Raw genomic sequence first — 22,458 nt, 5'->3', positions numbered from 1 at the left:
GATTCACAGAGATATAAGGCCATCTTGCTTCTATGGGCACAAAAGCCACATGCTGAGCCACTGGCTCCCTGATGACACAAAAGAGTCGTGACACCAGTCCTGGACTGTCCACCCTTAGGCTTCCTACTGAGTGAAGTTTAAGACTCTGCAGTTAGTTTTCTGGTTACTTACACCTAAATACAATCCTAACTCGTATAGGAAATAAATCTGACTTTTCCTCTTCTATCTAAACAAAGTAGTTGTCCATCTGGCTTAGTCTTATATAAGTAAATTTGCTAAACAAAATTTAGTCAACTTCATCCTTACCCCATGTTGTGCTACCCTCTCACTTTTTTAAAAGATCAATAAAAGAAGTCAAGGTATATCTCTTCTCTAAGAATAAATGAAAAGTTTTAGCTTATAGTAGCTTTGTCTCCCTGTACCATATGGCAGAGCCAAGGCTGCCTTGGGAAGCAGAAGAGTGAGAAATGGTTTCTCTCCTTACACACCACTTAACCTCAGTCCTGGACACCATCTAGAAATTCAGCAACGGAAAGAAAAAAGAAAACCAGAAACCAATGCATGTCACATTCTCATCCTCTACTAGGGAAAGAACACAAGCACCAGGCCTTAATTAGAGAAGATCGTATAAAAACCATTCACTCAGCAGAATACCTTTTCTTTCCCTTGAGCATCATGTTGGAGATATACCTCATGTTCCATTTAATTTGAGCAATACAGTAATCTCAAGGAAGGCTTATGAACAAAAGTAGGGTGTTTTCCATTCTTCCAATGTCCTTTTCTGATAAAGTTGGCTGTGGCAGCTTACAAAGGTATATCAAGTGTTAAGGTTAAATGGCATTTTCCAAAGAGATGAAAGAACATAGGTAACAATGATGAGAAGCTAAGCATTCTACAAATATCATGCCAAAAAATTAAAGAAAGAAAAGAATATATCTCTGTAGGTGAATGGCAACATGTTTTGGCAAATTTCTTGGATTTAAATCTATAAAATCCAGGCAAACCATTAGCTATTCTGGACCAACAGACTAGACTTTTTTAAAAAAAAGTTAAAGCTTTTTCTAAAAAGCTGAGAATTCCCAAACCAAGCAATCACTCAATAAATAGCTCCATAGCTGACAATGACCCTAAGGGTTCAGAATCTAACAGTGCAATGGGATACAGTATTCTATAATATACTCTGGATCCAAGAGAAATTTCTTCATCTGAGTCTTTAGGGTTGCACTAAGAATCCCAAAAAGTGAATTCTGCACATGAGGAGCAGAAGTCAAACAAGTGATAACATTAAGGAGATGAAGAATAATATTTACAGATATAAACCGACAATCAACTAATCTTAGCAAAACAATGCTCAAAGGATAAAAGCATTGGGAAAAAAAGCAATGACTTTAAATAGACCTTTACATCAGAATAGTTCCCAACAATTTAGAATCTAATCTGTAGAACCAGAAATGCCTTAGTCATCTAGATTGACTTTATGTGAGCAGGAATTTCCCCTCTCACTCTGAAATAAATGGAACTTCAGCTTGGGCTACAGCACTTACAAATTACTTAAGCAAAACATTTTTAAAACAGCTACTATAATTCACAGAAAGTAACTGATCTCCATGTTAGTTACTCAAATGTACTAAGTTAAAGATACCAGGGGAAAAAAATTATCAAACTAAAGAATAAAGTTATTCCCTTCAAAAATTTCACTAAAGTTTCAGTGACAAGTTAGATAATCTCCTAAAATGGAATAAGGATATAATAAACAGCATCACCCTACCTAGCACATTTCCTGGAGGTACCTCCAGTTCTCTTCCCATCAGAAGATACAGGTTTTCCAGAGCACAGTATGCCATGTGGGGGACTGGGGGGAGGTCATCTGGTGGAGCTGAGAAGCCTAATGGTACCTGGGCAAAGAAAAATGATTGAAGACAAGTAAGGAGGCATTAGGAAGTATTAATTGGTATTTGTAAAGTTATTTTTATTCACCAGTAAGATATTGTATAGCAACATTTCATGTAAACCTGAAATATGAACATTTGAAATGGTGTGATACAACAAAAGTTTCACTTTATGAGTAAAATTTGAAATACTGAAACTTATCAAATACTAAAAAATTGTCTAGATTCCCATTTAATCATAAGCTTTATGGCTAAGTAATATAAATTCTGTTGTGACCTGGTATTGTCAGTTTAGGTGATCCCCATAACCCCTGGTTAAGTTATTTATATGAACCACGTCATACACCAGTTCTGGTGACTACTGTGCTATTATTTGAACACTTATTATTACTATTATCATTTAAAGTTGTTTTACTATTATAATGTTCTTCAAGTATTCAACAAGGGCTGGTGCTAGTGCCAAGTAACACAAAAGAATGACTTTGGAAGGGTAGTTAGATGTGATAAAAATGCCAAAAAAAAGGTCAGACTGCTATTATATGCTATATTGTTCATATGGAAGAGCATGCTGTGACATATTAGGAACACATTAATGAGAGAATAGAGTACATTTACAGCAAAAATATATAAGTACAAGTACATTAGATTTATTAGTTCCCTGTACATCATATTTATTCTTATGGAAATACTGTCTCAAATGATTCAAATTTTGCATTGTGTGAAGTCTTCAGAAATATATCTACCATATAAATGCAAGTACCCAGAAAGCATTTCAATTAACCAACCAACCAATCTTTGGTGCTCATAGGCCTGGGGTGCTGCCCTAATGCTATGAAGAGAAAAAATGGCTGAGATACAACATGTACAAAGATTACTAACATCACAAGCACAGAGTGACCAACAAAAAGGTAGTATAGGCAAGTAAATCCATTAAGGTTCAGAGGAAGGTGAGGCCCCTGTGCTAGGGTAGACTCTAGAAACTTCATGAAAATGAAGGCACATGTTACATCTAAATGTATGTGTTCTGACACAATGACAACTCTCAAAGTAGCTCTAAAGATGGGCTGAGAGATAGAAAGATTATAAGAACTGAATAGAAAGAAATGGAATTATCTACACAATATGACCATCCACTTAAAACAAGCTACAGGTAAGTTGTAATTAGTAAGACAGCTTAGCAAGGTGGCAAAAATGCAAGATCAATATACAAAAGTTAATTATACTTCTATAGGAATAGAAAATGCATAAATAGAATACACAGCAATAAATATAAAATATGTATATTTAAAACAATTTTTAGAATAGCAACAAAATATAAGATAGCTGGTAATAAATCTAACAAAAGTGATCAAAACGCTTTATAAATAAAACTATAAAACTTTATGAAAAACATTTAAAATGACCTAAATAAACGGATAAATAAACCTAATACATTCATGGAAGGAAAGATGCTGTATTATAAAATGCTGATTCACGCCAAATAGGTGTATGGACATAAAGTAATTCCAATCAAAGCCTCAACAGGGCTTTTCATAGAAGCTGACAAGTTGACCATAAACTTGATATACAGGAGCAAAGAGTCAGGAACAAACAAGACACTAACAAAGAAAAACATGGTAAAGGGATTTGGTCTTTTTGATGTCAAAACATTGAAAAATGAAAACAGCACTGAACAGAGACAGTTAGAGACAACCAGAAAAAATAAAATTAGTCCAGAAACAGATCTATGTACATAAGTAACAATCTGATTTATGACAGAGTGGACAAGGCAAATTAGTGGATAAAGATGGACTATTCAATAATGTTGTAGCAGCTGGATATTTATATGAGGAAAAAATGAACCTGGATCCCTTCTTCACAAACATTGAATCAAATATTTAAACATGAAAGGTAAAATATTAAACTTTAGAAGGAAACATAAGAGAAAGTTTTGTGACTTCAATATAGACTTAGATTCAATGTTCTTAAGATGCAAAAAGCAAAACCCATAAAATAATGATAATTCGACTGCATTTAAATTGAGAACTTCTGCCTATTAAAAGGCACCAAATGGAAAGTAAAAACAAGTTTTACACTGGAGAAGAAATTTGCAAAATTCAAAAGTGACAAGGAATTAGTATCCAGAATATACAAAGAACATCCGAAAAGCAGTATTTAAAACAATAAAGTAGCATAATAGAAAAACAGGGAAATGACTCCAAGAACTATTAATATCTTCACACTAGAACACAAGATTGATCAATGAACATATTACAAGAGTAATAAGGAAAATGTAAACTAAAACTGCAAAGCACCATATCATACCCATCAGACTGGCACAAATCAAAAGCACAAATCAAAACTGGCACAAATCAAAAACCACATTTTGGGGAGCATGTGGAACAACTGGAACTGTTAAACGCTCCTATTGGGAGTGTAAATCAGAACTACTTTGGACAATAAATTGGAATTATCTTGTTAAGCAGATTACCAAGGCAACTCCACTATAGGTATATTCCCTAGAATTTCTTGTAAATGTGCATAAGGAGACATATACAAAAATAATCAAGGTAGCATTGCTTAGATTTGAAAAAAAAAAAACAAAAACAGCAAATATATTGTGACAAAAAATCGTATAATTAAAATGTACATTTAAGTAAAGGAATCCTATGCCACACTGAACAATAAATGAACTGCGGGAATAGGCATTAACATAGATTAATCTCACAATGTTAAATTAAAAAAAAAAAAAGGCAAGTTGTAGAATAGCTACAGTAAAATTCCACTTATACAAAGTTTCAAAAGCATGCAAATGTGACAATATTCTTTAGAAAAGCACACTCGGGTTGTAAAACTATAAAGAAAAGCAAGAGAAGGATGTGGCAGACAGACGAAAGGTGCCCCTCCCATGATGCCTTCTTCCTGGTGTTCACACCTTTGTTTTGAAGCCTCCTTCCCGAGTGTGAGTGGGACCTGTGACTTGCTTCTTCTAAAAAACAGAATATGGCAAAGGTGATGAGATGTCACACTGTGATTCTATACCATCATACAGGACTCTGTCTTGCTAGGAGACTCCTTCTAGTCTCTTATATGGCTTGATGAAGTAAGCCTCCAAGTTGGGAAGGTCCACATGACAAGAAATTGTAGGTGGCCTCTAGGAACTGAGGGAAGCCAAAGGCCAGAAAAATCCAGGACTCTCAGTTCTACAGGTGCAAATATATGAATTCTGACAACAACCTTTAGTGAGCTTGGAAGCAGGTTCTTCATCAGTCAGTCCTCCAGATGAGAATGCACCCTGGCCAACATTCTGGTCACGGCTTTGTGAGACCCTAAGGAGAAGATGTAGCTAAGCCATGTGTGGTTTTCTAACTCACAGAAACTGTGAGATGGTAAAATGTGTAATGTTTCAAGCTGCTAAATTTGCTGTAATCTGTAATATGCAGTAACAGAAAACTAACACAAAGCATGAACACAAATTCTGGGTAGGGGTTACTTTGAGGGTAGGTCTGAAATATTTCAGGTTTCTTTTTTAAGCAGTTGGAATTAGGTTTTATGGTGCTCTGATTACTGAAATAAGAAGCTATTTGAGCTGTCAATGTATTGTATCATTCCTGCTTAAGACATGAGACACATAAGCAACTGATTTCAACCTGTAGTAAAGAAACACTATGCAGAGATAAACTGGATTGTTCACGGAATTTGTAATGCCAAATAAATCAATGTTTCACTAAATACAAATTTCTGGCTCATTTACCTTCACAAAAAAAGAAAAAAATTAACTGATACTTGGCCCTTACTGATAAACTGCAAACTATCAATTATGTCCAAGCCAAGATAATCATAGATGAGTTTTTATATATAGTATATCACTTTCAGACTCCCATAAAATATAACCCTATACACACCAAGTGCTATGATCTTTCTTGCTAAATTAGAACATGCCAAAGCTCAACAAGGAAGGCTTAACTGCCAGCAGCATTGCACTCTCCAAGGATTAAACTGCTAAAACTCATGGAATAAGCATTCAAGGCAAAGAAAAACCGACAACAGATTTTCTTCAACTGCTACCTCCTTCTCTCTCACTTGTAGCCAAGTACCAAAGCTTCCCTGGTTTATCTACAGACAGGCTGCTTCCTGGACAGAGAGGAGCACGTGTTTCTCTGCTCATGATGCTCCACAGTGCCAGCTGACAATTTCCTAGCTTACTGCTTTGTGCTGATCCAGACTGGCTACTTGGACCTCTGGCACCGTCTTCATCCTATGACCTCTATTATTTAATTACGATATAATTACAATGCATATATCTTGCTTACTTCCAAAAATGTTCTGAGACATCTGTAGCCTGTGATCTCTGTTTGCCCCTTGGCTCAGGCATTTTTAGATGCTGCCTGTTCACCTACTTACAGACCCTCCTGACCAGACTCAGGGTCAGCGTGCCATGCAACTCCTGCCTATCCCCTGCTCACAGCCCAACCTTTGGCCTGAGCCAGCTAGTTTTTGGATCTTCCTATTTCTCAAAGATTGGCCATTGCCCTGGCTCCAGCATGACATCTGCTCTTATCAGTTCTTTTCTCTAACCACAAGGTGATTCTTGCCTAGAAGAGAAAAGCCTCATAATTAAATAAGGCCTGAAAATTTGGTCCACATACTGATTTGGTTTCCTTAATGCTACTGAGACATACATGATAAACGTTATCAAAGCAACACAAACGGAGATACAGTCACTCAAGTGTGCCTTTCCAGAGACAAAATAAATCTACCAATAAGATCATCGCCAGTCCCAACAAAATGTGAAAAGATATCAGACCCTTGAGAAACAATATCTAAATATTTTACTTTCAATTCTTACCCTTTGTAAAAACTCAAGAGGACTGTATTTGGGCCCCAAGACGAAAATTTTCTTTCCTCTTCGAGCCACACCACTGAACACTCGAGCAAATGCAATAAAAGACTCTTGGTTGTCTTCTTCCTGGAGCACAGGTTTAGGGGTCATACTTTCCACCTGTTGCTCGTCACCTGCCAGAAACAAAAAGATAATTAGTGCCAAGAATGCCCTCTTAATTCAAGAACTGTCTGGAAACACAGAAGGAAGAGTGAATATGATGTTTGGTCCAGTTTCAGAAAAAAAGAAAACAAACCAAAACACCAAGAATGGAAAGAATATTGATAAAAACTATGATTAAAGCTTAAAAAGCTCAAGAACTAAAGGATGAGTGTCCCAAGTTAAGCAAAAAGGCAAACACTTTGCAACAGAGCCTACTTAGGAAAGTTATACCTCTTGGCTCCTCTCCTTTTGGACATGTTTCAAGGGCACTGCCATCTTGGGTGGGCTCCAAGGGTGCCTGTCCCTGTGCTGCTGCAAGCTTCTCTGCATACCTTTGTCTTGCACGCTTACGTCTCTGAGCAATTTCTTCTTGAGTGACAGGCCTACAGGATATCACAAATATGTTATCATCTGGCAACATCAAGCATCTCTCAGTTTAGTGAAGCAGGGAAACAGCAAGTATTGATATGGCTGGGTAAGATGAAGATTGGTCCCAGCTGCATTCCAGGCAGTTTTCTCCAAGTCCTCTCCCTGTCTGTAGCAACAGGAGAGGGCCTATCAGCCTCTCTCTAATAATGCTGTGTCCCAACTATTCTGAGCTTATGAACTGACATGCAAGAGCCCAGGTCCCTATCTGGAGCAATGTACAATAGTATGGAACCTTTCTCAGATGCCTATATTCCTTCTGGAAAAGGCAAAGAACAGGAAGAAGGAAGGGAAAGAGTGAGAGATATCAGGGTTTGGAACAACCCTGGCAAGGAAACAAGCATAAGGCCTCAATAACCGGGGTTCAAGAGGAAGGGTTCAAGGTCAGGATGAGTACTGGCAATTCATCAGGACTAGAAGGTCAAACTGAAATATTAGCCACTGTGTTAGACCCAAGAAGTACCACCACAGAAAAGGCAGGGTGTGGGTGTGTATATGTGGTTTTCCCTGGGGATGAGAATAAGAGGGCGTGGAGAAGGTAATTAAGCTATTTTTCCTGAAGAATTACCCTCATGTCTGTCAGGATATAGAGAAGGCATTCAGAGTTTTAATGCCAAAAAGTTGTTGACAAAAGGGGAGCACTAAGTCGAACACAAATTCTGTTTGGGAGTTTGGGTTTGGAAGGTGGAAACCAAGCAGGTAGACTGTTTCCTAGGACTTGGCTCCCTTCCCATGTAGGGGTCCTTATGAACCTACCTGCATGCTCAACCCCAGCACATGAACAAGACCAATCCATGTCCTAAAGCTGATAGAATAACAGCATCTTTAGCCTTCTGATACTCCGGGACTGAGCATCAAAGCACTCAGGCTAATCCTATGGTCCTAACTTTATGCTCCAGCTCTGGAAGCTGGACAACTCTTCCTGGTCCCAACACTTTGTGCCTCTCTCCCGTGTTGTCCCTCACCTTTGACATTATGATTCCTGCTTTATTTCCCAATCTCAGACTTCACACCTAACTGATAACCTTCATCCGCATCTTGCCATGCCATATTCCCCTCCCCTCTCTGTAAGCCATGGAAGCCATGCAGGTAGCCATTCTGCCTACTTGCCTTCCAAATGGCCACATACCCGTAGGGCTCCTGATTCAAAGTGGCCTAACTCCTTCTACCTTTCTAGTTCATGTAAGCTAACCTGGAAGGTGACTGCTTAAATCGTTGACTGTCCACTGCTATACTCTTCAGATATCTTCCTGCTACACAAGACTTCTCTAGTCCTAGTGTCCAGGACTAGACACTACTTCTGCCTTCCTTAGCACCTGTCCCTCAAAATCAATGGTTTAGTTCCAAGAGCAGGCCCTTCCACTCACACCCACTCTGCTGCAGGTCACTGGGCTGTGCAATAGAATACAAAAACATGAGGAACAATCCTTGAGCCTGGCTTGGTCAGGTGCCTCATTAGGCAATCAAAACTGCTGGCACTAGGGGGCCACACTACCACTGCAAGAGACAAGCTCCTCATTACAGGAAGCTCTAAATGTCAGAACTTTCAAATACGGAATGAACTCTGCTTCCTCGCAATTTCTAGCTATGGCCGCAGTTCTCTCCTCTGGAGCAACATCTAACAAACCTACTTCCCTCCCCTTTCCTTTGAATCACCTGCATTCATGCCTTCCCTGCCTCCCTTCTTTTCCCTAGGCTGAGCACTCTAGCTGTTCCTTCAACCAATCCTTAGACAACTTTCCTTGTTTCTAGACTTTTGTTAAAAACTCATAAGAATATCTGAAAAGTGTGAATTAAAATATAAATGCAGAACACATTTTTATTGTTAGAGTAGAAGGGAAAAAATACCAGAGGTATCTGCTAGTATCTACAGAGAAATGGTCTCTTCCAACGGGTTTATCACTATGATCCAGAGACTCTGTTAATCACTTTACATATATTATAGCACATAATTTATCACAACCATTCAATGAAGTAGATATCATATTCCTATTTTACATACAAGAAAAGGGAGACTTTGAAAACTTCAGTAACTCGACCCAAAGTCACACAGATTTTAAATGGAGGAGCCATCATTCAAACCCAGATCTGTATGGCTCTAAAATCTATGCTCATTATCACCAGGTTATGTCTTTCCTTCAGGAGGAATTAAAGATGACAAAATCGTCATCTTACATAAATGTGATTTCACTTTAGTTTTAGTGAAAAAAGAAGTGTATTTGTTCACCTTGCAAATTAAATCCTCATGTGCCTAAGTTCATGAAGTGATCTGGAATAATCAGCATGTACAGTCATTAAGTAAGCATCAATTGTATAGGCACTTGCTCTCTGTCTATGTTTCTATCCATCCATCCAGTTAACAACTACTGTGTGCCACACACTGCTGTGGGCACTGGGAATGATGGTAGAGGGGAACAAAGTAGATAGTAATTAGAGGGATGTGTAAAAAGTAACCACTGTGTGTCCAGCATTTGCTGAGAACAAAAAGAAATGTAATTACAAGAAAATGGGGCCCTACTAGTGAGGAAACAGCTGTGAGTGGGAAGTTATTTAGGCTATAGTTAAACTAACCATGGATGTTACTTCTTGAAGGGACAATAGTTACTAATACTGAGATGAAGGAGACCAGAGGTGAGAATGCTGACTGAAGATTCAAATGTCAGGCTGGAAGGTGAATTTGAAGAAGCAAAGAAAAGAGGCAAGAACACAAGAACAAAGGAGAAAGTCCTGTAACAGTCCCACACTTCATTTACACCCAAAGCAGCACTGTTGAGCAGTGAGTAAACGTCAGTGTCTTCAGTAAGTTAGGAAAAAAATTTTAGGCTTTGTGGATGCCGAATCCCATTTCCTGCCTTACTTTTCTCCCTGGCACATATCACTAATACATTGTACTCTATACGAAAGGAAAATAATACTCTGTTATTCCTGGCTTGGGTATCTAACACGATGGAGATGAAAATGCTATCAAACCAACTTCCCATGGTACATTTTCCTAAATTTTACAAATAAAACTTAAATGCAAAAAAAAAAAAAATCAGCTAGAAGATGGAAAAGAACAAAGTAATGATGATGACCTTACCAGGTATACCTGAAAACAGTATATTATTACGTAACAATTGTTGAACCTGATATACTGGTTAAAAAACAAATGACAAAAATAAAATCAGTAAAAAACTTCATGGAATAGAATGGATTGCACTACCAAAAATATACTAAAATCAGAAAAGCATATGATGAATTATTAAGAAAAAGGTTCACAGAAAATGTAATTAATAGTAGAGGCATAATAATACTATTATTCATCAGCAAGAAAATGAAGGATGGGTAGAGGTAGGAATTTTTAATGATATAAATATATGTATTTCAAATCTTAATAGCAAGTTATCCAATTCTCTGATATTCCCTATGATTCTACTGGAATCTCTCAGATACTCCCAATAGCCAAAAACCATCCAATATCCTAAAATTGTTAGTACAAGAAATTGTTACTACATGTAGCACTGAATATTATCTGGGAGTAGTCTAGATTCATAATTAGGCATTCATTCGTTCCATTATCCCCTTATTTACTTACTAATTAAGCCATTGATTCACCTATTCACTGAACTGTTCATTCCCCCATTCGGATATTCACTCATTCATTCTTCATTCACTCACCCATCTATTCCTTTACTTATCCCCAGGGCAAAAATTATTGAATACGCCTATGTCCAAATCACTAGGAAAGTACTAAAAAACAATGCATAACCTTTTTCCTGAAGGACAAACAGAATTTTATCAGAGGAAAAGAAGCCTTCTCAGATGGAGGAACAGCACAAAGTAAAGATATGACATTTGTTCAGACACTAGCATATTAGAGAAACAGAAATAAAAATCTAGTCAAAACATGGTTTGGGGTCAGGTCACGGTGGGCCTGAAATGCCACTAAGACAGGTCAAGTTTATTTCACAGGCTGATGATCTGACCTTCAGTCACTCACATATTATTTTCATGATTTCTGCTATAACTGCATATTATTTATTTAATACTTGTTTAAATGCACAAACATTTTGAACTCAATAAAACTTTAAAATCTCATCACAGTAAAGGCTTTATCACTTGACATACACAGACAATACACACAAATACACATTAAAATACATATGCCGGGGGCGGAGCAAGATGGCCGAATAGGAACAGCTCCAGTCTCCAACTCCCAGCGCGAGCGACACAGAAGACCGGTGGTTTCTGCATTTTCAACTGAGGTACTGGGTTCATCTCACTAGAGAGTGCCGGATAATCGGTGCTGGTCAGCTGCTGCAGCCCGACCAGTGAGAGCTGAAGCAGGGCGAGGCTTCGCCTCACCTGGGAAGCACAAGGGGGAAGGGAATCCCTTTTCCTAGCCAGGGGAACTGAGACACACAACCCCTGGAAAATCGGGTAACTCCCACCCCAACACTGCGCTTTAAGCAAACGGGCACACCAGGAGATTGTATCCCACACCTGGCCGGGAGGGTCCCACGCCCACGGAGCCTCCCTCATTGCTAGCACAGCAGTCTGCGATCTAACCACAAGGCAGCAGCGAGGCTGGGGGGGGGGGCGCCCGCCATTGCTGAGGCTTAAGTAGGTAAACAAAGCCACTGGGAAGCTCGAACTGGGTGGAGCTCACAGCAGCCCAAGGAAACCTGCCTGTCTCTGTAGACTCCACCTCTGGGGACGGGGCACAACTAAACAACAACAAAAGCAGCAGAAACCTCTGCAGACGCAAACGACTCTGTCTGACAGCTTTGAAGAGAGCAGTGGATCTCCCAACACAGAGGCTGAGATCTGAGAAGGGACAGACTGCCTGTTCCAGTGGGTCACTGACACCTGAGGAGCCTAACTGGGAGACATCTCCCACTAGGGGCAGTCTGACACCCCACACCTCACACGGTGGAGTACACCCCTGAGAGGAAGCTTCCAAAGCAAGAATCAGACAGGTACACTCGCTGTTCAGCAATATTCTATCTTCTGCAGCCTCTGCTGCTGATACCCAGGCAAACAGGGTCTGGAGTGGACCTCAAGCAATCTCCAACAGACCTACAGCTGAAGGTCCTGACTGTTAGAAGGAAAACTATCAAATAGGAAAGACACCTACACCAAAACCCCATCAGTACGTCACCATCATCAAAGACCAGAGGCAGATAAAACCACAAAGATGGGGAAAAAGCAGGGCAGAAAAGCTGGAAATTCAAAAAAAAAGAGCACATCTCCCCCGGCAAGGGAGTGCAGCTCATCGCCAGCAATGGATCAAAGCTTGGCAGAGAATGACTTTGACGAGATGAGAGAAGAAGGCTTCAGTCCATCAAACTTCTCAGAGCTAAAGGAGGAATTACGTACCCAGCGCAAAGAAACTAAAAATCTTGAAAAAAAAAGTGGAAGAATTGATAGCTAGAGTAATTAATGCAGAGAAGGTCATAAACGAAATGAAAGAGATGAAAACCATGACACAAGAAATATGTGACAAATGCACAAGCTTCAGTAACCGACTCAATCAACTGGAAGAAAGAGTATCAGCGATTGAGGATCAAATGAATGAAATGAAGCGAGAAGAGAAACCAAAAGAAAAAAGAAGAAAAAGAAATGAACAAAGCCTCCAAGAAGTACGGGATTATGTAAAAAGACCAAATCTACGTCTGAATGGGGTGCCTGAAAGTGAGGGGGAAAATGGAACCCAGTTGGAAAACACTCTTCAGGATATCATCCAGGAGAACTTCCCCAACCTAGTAGGGCAGGCCAACATTCAAATCCAGGAAATACAGAGAATGCCACAAAGATACTCCTTGAGAAGAGCAACTCCAAGACACATAATTGCCAGATTCACCAAAGTTGAAATGAAGGAAAATATCTTAAGGGCAGCCAGAGAGAAAGGTCGGGTTACACTCAAAGGAAAGCCCATCAGACTAACAGCAGATCTCTCAGCAGAAACTCTACAAGCCAGAAGAGAGTGGGGGCCAATATTCAACATTCTTAAAGAAAAGAATTTTCAAACCAGAATTTCATATCCAGCCAAACTAAGTTTCATAAGTGAAGGAGAAATAAAATCCTTTACAGATAAGCAAATTCTTAGAGATTTTGTCACCACCAGGCCTGCCTTACAAGAGACCCTGAAGGAAGCACTAAACATGGAAAGGAACAACCGGTACCAGCCATTGCAAAAACATGCCAAAATGTAAAGACCATCGAGGCTAGGAAGAAACTGCATCCACTAACGAGCAAAATAACCAGTTAATATCATAATGGCAGGATCAAGTTCACACATAACAATATTAACCTTAAATGTAAATGGACTAAATGCTCCAATTAAAAGACACAGACTGGCAAACTGGATAAAGAGTCAAGACCCATCAGTCTGCTGTAATCAGGAAACCCATCTCACATGCAGAGACACACATAGGCTCAAAATAAAGGGATGGAGGAAGATTTACAAGCAAAGGGAAAACAAAAAAAAAGCAGGGGTTGCAATCCTAGTCTCTGATAAAATAGACTTTAAATCATCAAAGATCAAAAGAGACAAAGAAGGCCATTACATAATGGTAAAGGGATCAATTCAACAGGAAGAGATAACTATCCTAAATATATATGCACCCAATACAGGAGCACCCAGATTCATAAAGCAAGTCCTTAGAGACTTACAAAGAGATTTAGACTCCCATATAATAACAATGGGAGACTTCAACACCCCACTGTCAACATTAGACAGATCAACGAGACAGAAAGTTAACAAGGATATCCAGGAATTGAACTCATCTCTGCAGCAAGCAGGCCTAATAGACATCTATAGAACTCTCCACCCCAAATCAACAGAATATACATTCTTCTCAGCCCCACATCGCACTTATTCCAAAATTGACCACATAATTGGAAGTAAAGCACTCCTCAGCAAATGTACAAGAACAGAAATTATAACAAACTGTCTCTCAGACCACAGTGCAATCAAACTAGAACTCAGGACTAAGAAACACAATCAAAACCGCTCAACTACATGGAAACTGAACAACCTGCTCCTGAATGACTACTGGGTACATAACGAAATGAAGGCAGAAATAAAGATGTTCTTTGAAACCAATGAGAACAAAGATACAACATACCAGAATCTCTGGGACACATTTAAAGCAGTGTGTAGAGGGAAATTTATAGCACTAAATGCCCACAAGAGAAAGCAGGAAAGATCTAAAATTGACACTCTAACATCGCAATTAAAAGAACTAGAGAAGCAAGAGCAAACACATTCGAAAGCTAGCAGAAGGCAAGAAATAACTAAGATCAGGGCAGAACTCAAGGAGAGAGAGACACTAAAAATCCTCCAAAAAATCAATGAATCCAGGAGTTGGTTTTTTGAAAAGATCAACAAAATTGACAGACCGCTACTAAGACTAATAAATAAGAAAAGAGAGAAGAATCAAATAGACGCAATAAAAATGATAAAGGGGATATCACCACCGACCCCACAGAAATACAAACAACCATCAGAGAATACTATAAACACCTCTACGCAAATAAACTAGAAAATCTAGAAGAAATGGATAATTTCCTGGACACTTACACTCTTCCACGACTAAACCAGGAAGAAGTTGAATCCCTGAATAGACCAATAGCAGGCTCTGAAATTGAGGCAATAATTAATAGCCTACCAACCAAAAAAAGTCCAGGACCAGATGAATTCACAGCTGAATTCTACCAGAGGTACAAGGAGGAGCTGGTACCTTTCCTTCTGAAACTATTCCAATCAATAGAAAAAGAGGGAATCCTTCCTAACTCATTTTATGAGGCCAACATCATCCTGATACTAAAGCCTGGCAGAGACACAACAAAAAAAGAGAATTTTAGACCAATATCCCTGATGAACATCGATGCAAAAATCCTCAATAAAATACTGGCAAACCGGATTCAGCAGCACTTCAAAAAGTTTATCCACCATGATCAAGTGGGCTTCATCCCTGGGATGCAAGGCTGGTTCAACATTCGCAAATCAATAAACATAATCCAGCATATAAACAGAACCAAAGACAAGAACCACATGATTATCTCAATAGATGCAGAAAAGGCTTTTGACAAAATTCAACAGCCCTTCATGCTAAAAACGCTCAATAAATTCGGTATTGATGGAACGTACCTCAAAATAATAAGAGCTATTTATGACAAACCCACAGCCAATATCATACTGAATGGGCAAAAACTGGAAAAATTCCCTTTGAAAACTGGCACAAGACAGGGATGCCCTCTCTCACCACTCCTATTCAACATAGTTTTGGAAGTTCTGGCTAGGGAAATCAGGCAAGAGAAAGAAATAAAGGGTATTCAGTTAGGAAAAGAAGAAGTCAAATTGTCCCTGTTTGCAGATGACATGATTGTATATTTAGAAAACCCCATTGTCTCAGCCCAAAATCTCCTTCAGCTGATAAGAAACTTCAGCAAAGTCTCAGGATACAAAATTAATGTGCAAAAATCACAAGCATTCTTATACACCAGTAACAGACAAACAGAGAGCCAAATCATGAATGAACTTCCATTCACAATCGCTTCAAAGAGAATAAAATATCTAGGAATCCAACTTACAAGGGATGTAAAGGACCTCTTCAAGGAGAACTACAAACCACTACTCAGTGAAATAAAAGAGGACACAAACAAATGGAAGAACATACCATGCTCATGGATAGGAAGAATCAATATCGTGAAAATGGCCATACTGCCCAAGGTAATTTATAGATTCAATGCCATCCCCATCAAGCTACCAATGAGTTTCTTCACAGAATTGGAAAAAACTGCTTTAAAGTTCACATGGAACCAAAAAAGAGCCCGCATCTCCAAGACAATCCTAAGTCAAAAGAACAAAGCTGGAGGCATCACGCTACCTGACTTCAAACTATACTACAAGGCTACAGTAACCAAAACAGCATGGTACTGGTACCAAAACAGAGATATAGACCAATGGAACAGAACAGAGTCCTCAGAAATAATACCACACATCTACAGCCATCTGATCTTTGACAAACCTGAGAAAAACAAGAAATGGGGAAAGGATTTCCTATTTAATAAATGGTGCTGGGAAAATGGGCTAGCCATAAGTAGAAAGCTGAAACTGGATCCTTTCCTTACTCCTTATATGAAAATTAATTCAAGATAGATTAGAGACTTAAATGTTAGACCTAATACCATAAAAATCCTAGAAGAAAACCTAGGTAGTACCATTCAGGACATAGGCATGGGCAAAGACTTCATGTCTAAAACACCAAAAACAACAGCAGCAAAAGCCAAAATTGACAAATGGGATCTCATTAAACTAAAGAGCTTCTGCACAGCAAAAGAAACTACCATCAGAGTGAACAGGCAACCTACAGAATGGGAGAAAATTTTTGCAATCTACTCATCTGACAAAGGGCTAATATCCAGAACCTGCAAAGAACTCAAACAAATTTACAAGAAAAAAACAAACAACCCCATCAAAAAGTGGGCAAAGGATATGAACAGACATTTCTCAAAAGAAGACATTCATACAGCCAACAGACACATGAAAAAATGCTCATCATCACTGGCCATCAGAGAAATGCAAATCAAAACCACAATGAGATACCATCTCATACCAGTTAGAATGGCCATCATTAAAAAGTCAGGAAACAACAGGTGCTGGAGAGGATGTGGAGAAATAGGAACACTTTTACACTGTTGGTGGGATTGTAAACTAGTTCAACCATTATGGAAAACAGTATGGCGATTCCTCAAAGATCTAGAACTAGATGTATCATATGACCCAGCCATCCCACTACTGGGTATATACCCAAAGGATTATAAATCATGCTGCTATAAAGACACATGCACACGTATGTTTATTGTGGCACTATTCACAATAGCAAAGACTTGGAATCAACCCAAATGTCCATCGGTGACAGACTGGATTAAGAAAATGTGGCACATATACACCATGGAATACTATGCAGCCATAAAAAAGGATGAATTTGTGTCCTTTGTAGAGACAGGGATGCAGCTAGAAACCATCATTCTTAGCAAACTATCACAAGAACAGAAAACCAAACACCACATGTTCTCACTCATAGGTGGGAACTGAACAATGAGATCACTTGGACTCGGGAAGGGGAACATCACACACCGGGGCCTATCACGGGAAGGGGGGAGGGGGGAGGGATTGCACTGGGAGTTATACCTGATGTAAATGACGAGTTGATGGGTGCTGACGAATTGATGGGTGCAGCACACCAACATGGCACAAGTATACATATGTAACAAACCTGCACATTATGCACATGTACCCTAGAACTTAAAGTATTATAATAATAATAATAATAATAATAATAAATACGTATGCCAACCAAGTAAGTTAAAACTTGTTTCCCTATGTACCACTGAGAGCATCGCCAACACTTCACACTTGAATCAAAACTGCTCAAGAAAGTGAGAATCGTTAAGGGTTTTTGAGCAAGAGACATATCTTCATAGCTGAGCCTTATAAAGATCACTCTAAAGGAAGAATGGCAAGTGGATCGGTGGAACTAAAGATGGGGCAGGAGAACCAGCTAGGAAGTTGCTGCAACAATATCCACAAGAGATGATCAGAATCTAAACTAGTGGGGCAAGCAGCAGAGACAGAAGGAGGGGAACTCACATATAAAACAGGAAATGTAGATAGACAGATTCCCCAAGACTCTGGAACTTGAGAAATATCCCTCTCCGACACCCACCACACCCGGGTACACATAATACACACGGGGAAGCAGAGATACTCATACATTCATAATCTCTACTGAGGTAGACAGAATTAGATGAGACAAGGCAGGCTTAGATTAGAACTCACCTGACATGTTCAACAAAAGTTAACTGTTGCTACTACTACTAGCACTATTCTTCAAACTTACATCACTTCAATTCAATATCCCAGAGCTGCTTTCAACAGCTTTCTCCTACAGAGGTATCACAAAAGGATACATTACTGTACATATTGTATGTTACCCTGAGGGTTGGCTTGATATGAATTCTGTGTTGAGGAGGAAAAGCATTATCCGTGCCCCCGCTACCCACAGCCCAAGGACATCCCACCAAATATATACCATATTCCTAGCCCAGCCCAACTTTCCCACTTCCCTTACCTTGGCTTATTCTGAGGCAAGGCCTTAGCATCAACTGCAAACGTTTTGGAAACAAATATGATAACTGGAGCAGTGTCCTCACTTCCACATTTCATAAAAGCTAAACAAATAGCAAGTAAAAATGTCACTATTTTTCCCATTATTAAAAGGATAGATTTTCTGGAAAACAAAATGTTTAGAACATGGCATCATCTAAATATATCAGAAGTCCACAACTTTTTCCAACTATGATAAAAATTTTAATTAGAAAAGGGTAAGATTGCCAGGAAAGAATAGCAGAGCAAGGTCAAACAGAGTTGACAGAAATAAGGAAAGAAAAGCAAACAAATTTGACGGGGTGAGGTATCTCATATGAAAGCTAAAGCTATGCAATGAGGTTAACCACCTATTATAAGCACTCATACATTTTTCACTGTCAAGTACAGAAAAGATAGAATTGAGGAATGTTACCAAAGGCCAACAATTAACAAGGTAGCTTGTTAACAAGATATATAAAAATCAATAGCTTTTCCAATCCCCCACAATAACAAGTTAGAAAATAAAATGGACAACAATACTATATTATGATATTAACAAATTCTTAGAAATAAATTAGGATTCAATAGTATTAAAATGCCAGTTATCCTTAAATACATAAGTTTTAACACAATTTCATATTAACATATGAACATTTTCCTTAACCCATATTGGAGGTAAAAAAACATTGATTAATGAATTTTTTTTAAAACAACTCCATCACCTCACATTAAAATAATCTGTATACAAAGAATTCAATAGTAAAATTTAAAGAAGAAAAAAGAAAGCCACAGGAAGTAAGAATGAAACATGTATCAGAAGTCTTGCCAGTGGAAGCTTTAAATGAGGAACAGAATGACATGCCCTGACTTATATCTTAAGAGGATCACTCTGTTTTGTCTACAATATTGAGAAAGCACTAACCGGAATCAAGAAGCAGGGATACTAGTTGTTTTTTGTTGTTGTTGTTGCTGTTTGTTTGTTTGTTTTTTGAGTCGGAATCTCACTCTGTCACCCAGGCTGGAGTGCAGTGGCATGATCTCAGCTCACTGCAACCTCCCCCTCCCAGGTTCAAGCAATTCTCCTGCCTCAGCCCCCTGAGTAGCTGGGACTACAAGCACGTACCACCACACCCAGCTAATTTTTGTATTTTTAGTAGAGACAGGGTTTCATCATGTTGGCCAGGATGGTCTCGAGCTCTTGACCTCATGATCAACCCGCCTCAGCCTCCCAAAGTGCTGGGATTACAGGCGTGGGCCACTGTGCCCGGCCCGGCCAGGATACTAGTTGTTAAACAATTAAAATAACCAGGTGAGAGATGGTGGTTTCTTGGCTCAGGGAGGCAGAAGTGAAAACATTGGGAAATAGTTGAATTCTGTATTTAAAAGGAAGAATAAACAGGATTTGCTGATGGACTGGATGTTGGAGCATGAGATAAATACAAGGGCCATAGATGACTCCAAGGTTTTTGGACTGAGTAAATGAAAAGATTGAGGTGCCCCTAACTGAGATGGAAATGACTAGGTGAGCAGACTTGGGGATAAGATAAAAAGCCCAGTTTGGGATATGTTCAGTTGAGATGCTTCTTAGACAACACAGTGTAGAGGGAGTTCTAGATATCAGTCCAGAGTCCAGAAAACAGACATGCTCTGAAGATACACAATTGTGTGAATTATGAGTATGTAGTTGTCATTTAAAGTCTTGAGATTGGATGAGATTATCAGAAGAGGGACGGCAGGTAAAATAGATGAGGATCAAAGACTTGAACCTTACTTGGGGCACCCCAAAGTTAAAAAGCCAGGGAGATGGGGAGGAATCACAAAAAGAGATTATTAAGGATAAGCAGCCAGGGAGACACAAAGAAAAGCAGAAGCAAGGGAATGGAAGCAATGGAAGCCTAGAAGTCAAGGGAAGAAAGTGCTTCAAGGAGGAGGAGTGATCACCTGTGTCAAATGCCAGTGACAGACCTAGTCCTATGAAGACTGAAAACTGGCCATTAGATTTAATGAACCAAAAGTCAAAGTGATGCCAAGAACAACAGTGTAGTGGTTTGGGGGCACGGTTACAAAAACAATAGAACTGGAGGAAAAGAATTAGAGAAAAGAAAATTCGTAGAGACAAATTTCATGGAACCTACAAAGTCCAGAATGGGAGCTTCTTTTCTCATAAGGAGCATGTGTACAGGAAGTTGCTGGTCTCTCATCCTATTGGCTGAGCAAAATGGCTGTAACAAGAAAACCTTTGGGGTGGGGGTAGGAGGCAAAACTGGTGAAATAGTCATTTGTGAAACTGTTCATCTGTGGAAGTGGACATTTGGCAAATTGGCCATTTAGCAAACTAACATTGAGCAAATTGGCCTAGAGCAGCCTGGACGGAGGACAGTCAATGACATGGTATATTCCAACAGGTCCATCTTTCCTTACCTGCTTTCAGTGCTTGAGTTTCTGGTGGAAGAGAGTCAAAAGTTTGTGATCCTGTACACATCAGTCTCTCCACTCTCTCGGCTGTAATATCAAGGGGACTAGGAAGTTTCTGACACACCATTGCTGAAGTTTGTTGTTAAGGACTCAAAACCTTGAGCCAGTGCCTCCCACCAAGGCGAAGATTCACTGTATGCTCTAAATATTGAGGTAACAAAGTCTGTCCATACAGAAAATGCATGTGTTATATGGCAACACTGCTTTATGCATCACATCTCAAAACATGCACACAATTTCAGGGAGTTCACAAACTCCTAAAAGGCCAAAAAGGATCCTCATGACAGATACTTTAACACTGAAGCCCATGGAACAAATGAGAACAGAACTTAGCAGGTTGGCTACTGGTGACCTTGAAACAGTTATCTAACACAAACATCTAAATCATCTACTTATATTTAAATCTTAGTGTAAACATTTTTATTTTTACAGATTACTAAATAAACACAAAAAGATTGTCTTTCTAAAGAAGTTGATCAGTAATGTTAAAACAAATTAATATTAGTGTATTAATTATTAAAGTATCAAACACAGTTTCACGGTAGAACACTAAATAAGCAGAGAAGACTTATTTTGGATTGAATGTTATTTCCAGAGAATTTCCTGGTTGCCATAACGCATTGTTTCTTCTTGCTTTATCAAAACTATTTCATTAAAAACCTGTAGAATAAACAATACCAAGAACAGCATGGGATATGGGTAGCCACTGACTGCAAATGGCATTGATCTGAACTTTAGGGTCTGAATGTCGTGCCTCCCGGGCTCCAATTTTTAATCCTAAAGAAGTCACTATTTTATCAATTTTGTCTTTGTCCCTATAGTAAACACAAGATTGGAGGGTGAAAATGTCATATGCACATATAAACAGGCAGTGGGGAAAAGGAACCCAACATTATTTGGCATATTTTTACCCTAATGTGTTACTTTTTCAAAAAAAGCTAAAAATGACTGAAGGGAACCCTGCCACAGAAAAAGCCTCCTCAACCTCTACTTCTTACACTTTCCAGTGAATCCTTCTTTAAGACTTCCCAGGAAGTACTTCTCCCCAACCTCCTCAAGCAGACTATATCAAGTGGTAAAGCAGTCTTACAAATAAGTGCTAATAAGTCATTATTCCACTTCAGCAATAACTTAGAAAATGAATGCACTAAAGCAAACTTATACCAGAAAAGTTATTTCCCAACTTCCCCATTAATGATCCTAGCTATCAAGCACCTTTTCTACTTTAATAACTATTTTTTAAACCTGGGTTTGCATGCACGAAGGTCCAATGTTTCTTTCTATCCTTTTATCTCTTCACCTCAGCACTCTATAAAATATTGCTGTCCTGTCCCTCCAATATCACCCTTTAGCTGGGTTACATAGACTTCTTTAAATTGCTTCCAAGCCCTGTAATCAACTCATCTGTGGAAGCTCTGTTCACTTTCTCAGTCCATCTCAGCTTTCTGAAGTACCACTCGTCAAACTGGAAAGTGAGACAAATTATACTGCCTAAAGATGCCTAAAGG

At 39.0% G+C, this 22,458-nt stretch overlaps 1 protein-coding gene across 1 annotated transcript in view; it reads right to left on the bottom strand.

Annotated features, from left to right (window-relative positions):
- The window catches only part of LOC105497490 (elongation factor-like GTPase 1), an 81,746-nt gene that overhangs the window by 36,403 nt on the left and 22,885 nt on the right, over nucleotides 1-22,458 (bottom strand). Inside the window, 6 exon segments of the mRNA XM_071099243.1 lie at nucleotides 1,769-1,895; nucleotides 6,718-6,884; nucleotides 7,144-7,295; nucleotides 18,459-18,558; nucleotides 20,897-21,019; nucleotides 21,629-21,765. Of these exon segments, the coding sequence (XP_070955344.1) occupies nucleotides 1,769-1,895; nucleotides 6,718-6,884; nucleotides 7,144-7,295; nucleotides 18,459-18,558; nucleotides 20,897-21,019; nucleotides 21,629-21,765 (806 nt within the window).

The sequence above is a fragment of the Macaca nemestrina genome, chromosome 7 (genome assembly GCF_043159975.1).
Source record: "Macaca nemestrina isolate mMacNem1 chromosome 7, mMacNem.hap1, whole genome shotgun sequence".
NCBI lineage: Eukaryota > Metazoa > Chordata > Mammalia > Primates > Cercopithecidae > Macaca > Macaca nemestrina.
This window is presented reverse-complemented; position numbering and strand designations above follow the sequence as displayed.